The 3,522-nt window shown below is 46.5% G+C and overlaps 1 protein-coding gene across 1 annotated transcript; it reads right to left on the bottom strand.

The window, feature by feature from the left end:
* Positions 1-1,304: 1,304 nt before the first annotated feature.
* Positions 1,305-3,189, bottom strand: LOC120022949 (rho-related GTP-binding protein RhoU-like). The gene is made up of 3 exons (XM_038966915.1): positions 2,937-3,189; positions 2,568-2,626; positions 1,305-1,802 (listed from the first exon to the last, which is right to left on the bottom strand). The coding sequence occupies exons 1-3, from the start codon at positions 3,187-3,189 to the stop codon at positions 1,305-1,307; spliced, it is 810 nt and encodes a 269-aa protein (XP_038822843.1).
* Between the last annotated feature and the right edge of the window lie 333 nt (positions 3,190-3,522).

Here is a 3,522-nt window from a genome sequence, read left to right as displayed (position 1 = left end):
AAACCCCGTTCCCCAGTGATCTTTGTTCTCTTTATGGTAAAGCTCCAGCAGCAGGGGGACAGGGTCTGAGTCTTGCTTAGTCTTCCTAGGCAGACGGTCTTGGTTGACATCAGAGCAGGGCTAAGGTGTGATGGCATTCAGGGGACTGGGTCAGCCACCATATGCCCAGCTAATCCAATCCAGGTGGTCCTGTCTCGTCCTATTAGAAAGCTGCGTACGGCCTCCACCGGAGAACCACTACGATTCATCACCACGACAGACCTGACCAGGGATCAGGGGGAAAAGCCATACCAACTGATCTGCAGATTAGAGTCAGATTAGAGTCAATCTGACTGGGAAACTACAGTATCCTTTAGCTGTGTTTGGTTGGGATGTCCAGCAATGTCAACAACTGATACAGGAACAGTGGTTTGGGTTACCTGTGTTTGGTTGGGATGTCCAGCAATGTCAACAACTGATACAGGAACAGTGGTTTGGGTTACCTGTGTTTGGTTGGGATGTCCAGCAATGTCAACAACTGATACAGGAACAATGGTTTGGGTTACCTGTGTTTGGTTGGGATGTCCAGCAATGTCAACAACTGATACAGGAACAGTGGTTTGGGTTACCTGTGTTTGGTTGGGATGTCCAGCAATGTCAACAACTGATACAGGAACAGTGGTTTGGGTTACCTGTGTTTGGTTGGGATGTCCAGAAATGTCAACAACTGATACAGGAACTACTTGAACTTGAAAGAGCGATCATTGTACATGATCTGATATAGGTTAGTAAATAACATTGAGAGACTTTGTCAAAATGGCGGACACAAAGTAAGTTTATGGTTTGGCGTTACAGTTTCTACTGGCTGGTTTCTCGTAATCCTCCACAACATTCACCAATGGTGACCTTTGACCCTTGATGGGGGTTACACAGAATGACACAGAGGTCATTGTGAAGTCAGTCATTTCATTAGTAGTCTCCCCAGCTATTGGATTTGGTAATTCAAATCAATTCAGACTTGTTGTGCCCTCGTCAAGGCCTTGGAACACAAAACCTTGTCCTACCCGTAGTTAATATAAGGTATCACTAATGCTGAAACTCTGCATTTCATTCATTATCTTGCCAGCAATGATAATTCTTTCTAGTGCTTCTCCTTTTTAGATATTAAATAACTCCATGAGTCTTTGGATAATACATTTACATTCTCCAACATATTATTGATCCAGGTCTGTTTTCCTGAGTGATATTATATATGGAGTGAAAAAAACTAAAGACTAAAACACAAGCTTAGAAAAATATCAAATCCTAAACAGCTGCTTGGGGGTTCAATCAAACTCTCCTCCCACACACTCTCCTGCCACAACAACACAGCTCAGCTTCTTCCACCAAGTCTCAGAGAGACTCTTGATCTTATCCGGGGTCTTCTTCCTCAGGCTCTGCCTCTGCTGGAGCTGCTGAACGTTCTCCGCTGGCTGGATGCTGGCCAAGATGGCCTGGTCAAACACCTCCTTCAGGTTCTTCTGGGTCAGACCCGAGCACTCTACGAAGGACACGGCCCCGATATCGTTCGCCAGCTGCTGGGCCTCCTCGGTGCCCACGGGCCGCTCCTGATTCCTGGCCAGCTGGACCAGCACCTGGACATCTTCCCTCAGGTCCAGCTGGGTCCCCACCAGGACCATGGGCGCCCCGGGGCAGTGATGGCGGATCTCGGGCGCCCAGCGCTCGGTGGCGTTGCGGAAGGAGGAGGGGCGCACCACGCTGTAGCAGAGCAGGAAGACATCGGCATTGTGGTAGCATAGAGGGCGGATCCGGTCCAGCTCGTCCTATAGGAGACAGGAAGGGAAAAGTCTCAAGTTGAGGAAGTGGAAGGGTCAGAGATACCCAATCCCAAATTGATTCTTAGCCCTGACCTTACGGCATACCATGTCGATCTGATTCTGAAAAGACTACTGGATGGTTAGCAATGTGGTCCGCTAATACTTCCATTTCCCTCTCTGAGTTCAGGGCATATTGATTATTACACCTATCCAGTCCTTTCAGATCTACAAAGGTGCCTATTAAGGAGTAGGGGAAGAGTTGCTTTGGAATTGGGCATGAGTCAGGAAGAGCAAGGTCTGTGAGAGTCGTCCAAAAGGGGGCGATAAAGCACAGAGAGCCAGAGGGGACAAAAGAATGTATCGATTCTGGGGGCACGGACAGGAACCTCCTACAGGGGGCGATATAAGTCTGAGGATCAAGGGGTAGGCAACGACTATGAGAGATATTCTGCCAGGGGGTGATAACTACTGACACAGGATCAGAGAGGGGAGGGTGTGCAGGGGAATACCAAGACACGGGGTAGAATGTGGAGGCAACCTATGTTGGGATAAGTGAAGCTGTGGAATCTAAACAAACTACTGACCACTGATAGAGAACGGCTTACATTAATAGTGTCATCCTCCATCCCCCATTTCTCTCATTTTGAGCAGAGCATGAGAAGAAAGAATAATGTGTTAGCTCTACCACTACAATAGAATATCCTTGTTAATGTGTCTATAGGTTACTAACACTCATTTAGTGTTGGATTCAAAAACAAAACTTTGACTCACCTGGCCAGCCATATCACAGAGTTGCAGTCTCACAGGTTTTCCGTCCACCACAACCATAGCTGAGAAGAAGAGTGTACACAGATTTGTTATTGATGGTGACAGCATTTAGACACCTGTTCAATGCCTACCTGTCATAGCACTATGCATTGGTGACGTTTACTTTGCACCATCAAATTATATCAAATAGTAACCTATTATTGATTCAGAGAGATCTAAAATAATACACACAAAAGCAACAAACAAAAACAAGAAAACATTTATAAAATGCAACATGTGGATAAATCAATTCATGAGTAAAACCTGTGACAAAAGCGGTCAAATTAACAATAAATCACGTTATCGAGTTTTCTGATTTCTCTCACAAATTACCTGCAAAGTTATCGAAAGCTGTTGGAATGTATTCTGTCGGATATCCATTTGTGGTGTAGCTGACGATAAGACTTGTCTTCCCCACTGCTCCATCTCCGACGAGGACGCAGTTCACCTTGCGCTCAGGTACGGAGCCGGACCGCCCACGCGTTGAAAGAGGAACGTCTCTGTTCTTGCCACGCCGTGGTGGTACGGGTGGAGCCGAATCCGAGATCCGACGGGGTTTCTGCACTCTTATATCTTGAGGAAGCATTTTGCCGTCGAATAACTGGCCTAATCCACGGGGAATAACGCTTCAATAATGCCAGAGCCGTCTGGGTCTCTGCACCTTGATATCCCATATGTTGGTTCCAATCCCAAAGTTGATAGAACCAGCACGCACCTGACTGTCCGTTTCTGTCAGTAAGTCATAGAAATTTAGATAAATAATAATTCAGGTAAACTACAGCTGAACTCGTGCAGCATACTGTAAACGCAAGACTGCCGTTAAATTTCTCCACGCCGCATGGTCTATTGATTGGCATCCTCTGCATCTGTTGTGTTAATGGTTGTAAGAGGATTACTGCGCGCCACATGAGGTGCGGTG

The sequence above is a fragment of the Salvelinus namaycush genome, chromosome 2 (genome assembly GCF_016432855.1).
Source record: "Salvelinus namaycush isolate Seneca chromosome 2, SaNama_1.0, whole genome shotgun sequence".
Classification (NCBI taxonomy): domain Eukaryota; kingdom Metazoa; phylum Chordata; class Actinopteri; order Salmoniformes; family Salmonidae; genus Salvelinus; species Salvelinus namaycush.
This window is presented reverse-complemented; position numbering and strand designations above follow the sequence as displayed.

Coding starts and splice junctions, on each gene's coding strand:
- LOC120022949 (XM_038966915.1), bottom strand. CDS start 3,189: ATGCTTCCTCAAGATATAAGAGTGCAGAAACCCCGTCGGATCTCGGAT. Junction 2,627..2,936: donor AGCTTTCGATAACTTTGCAG/GTAATTTGTGAG, acceptor TCTTCTTCTCAG/CTATGGTTGTGGTGGACGGA. Junction 1,803..2,567: donor TCTGTGATATGGCTGGCCAG/GTGAGTCAAAGT, acceptor TGTCTCCTATAG/GACGAGCTGGACCGGATCCG.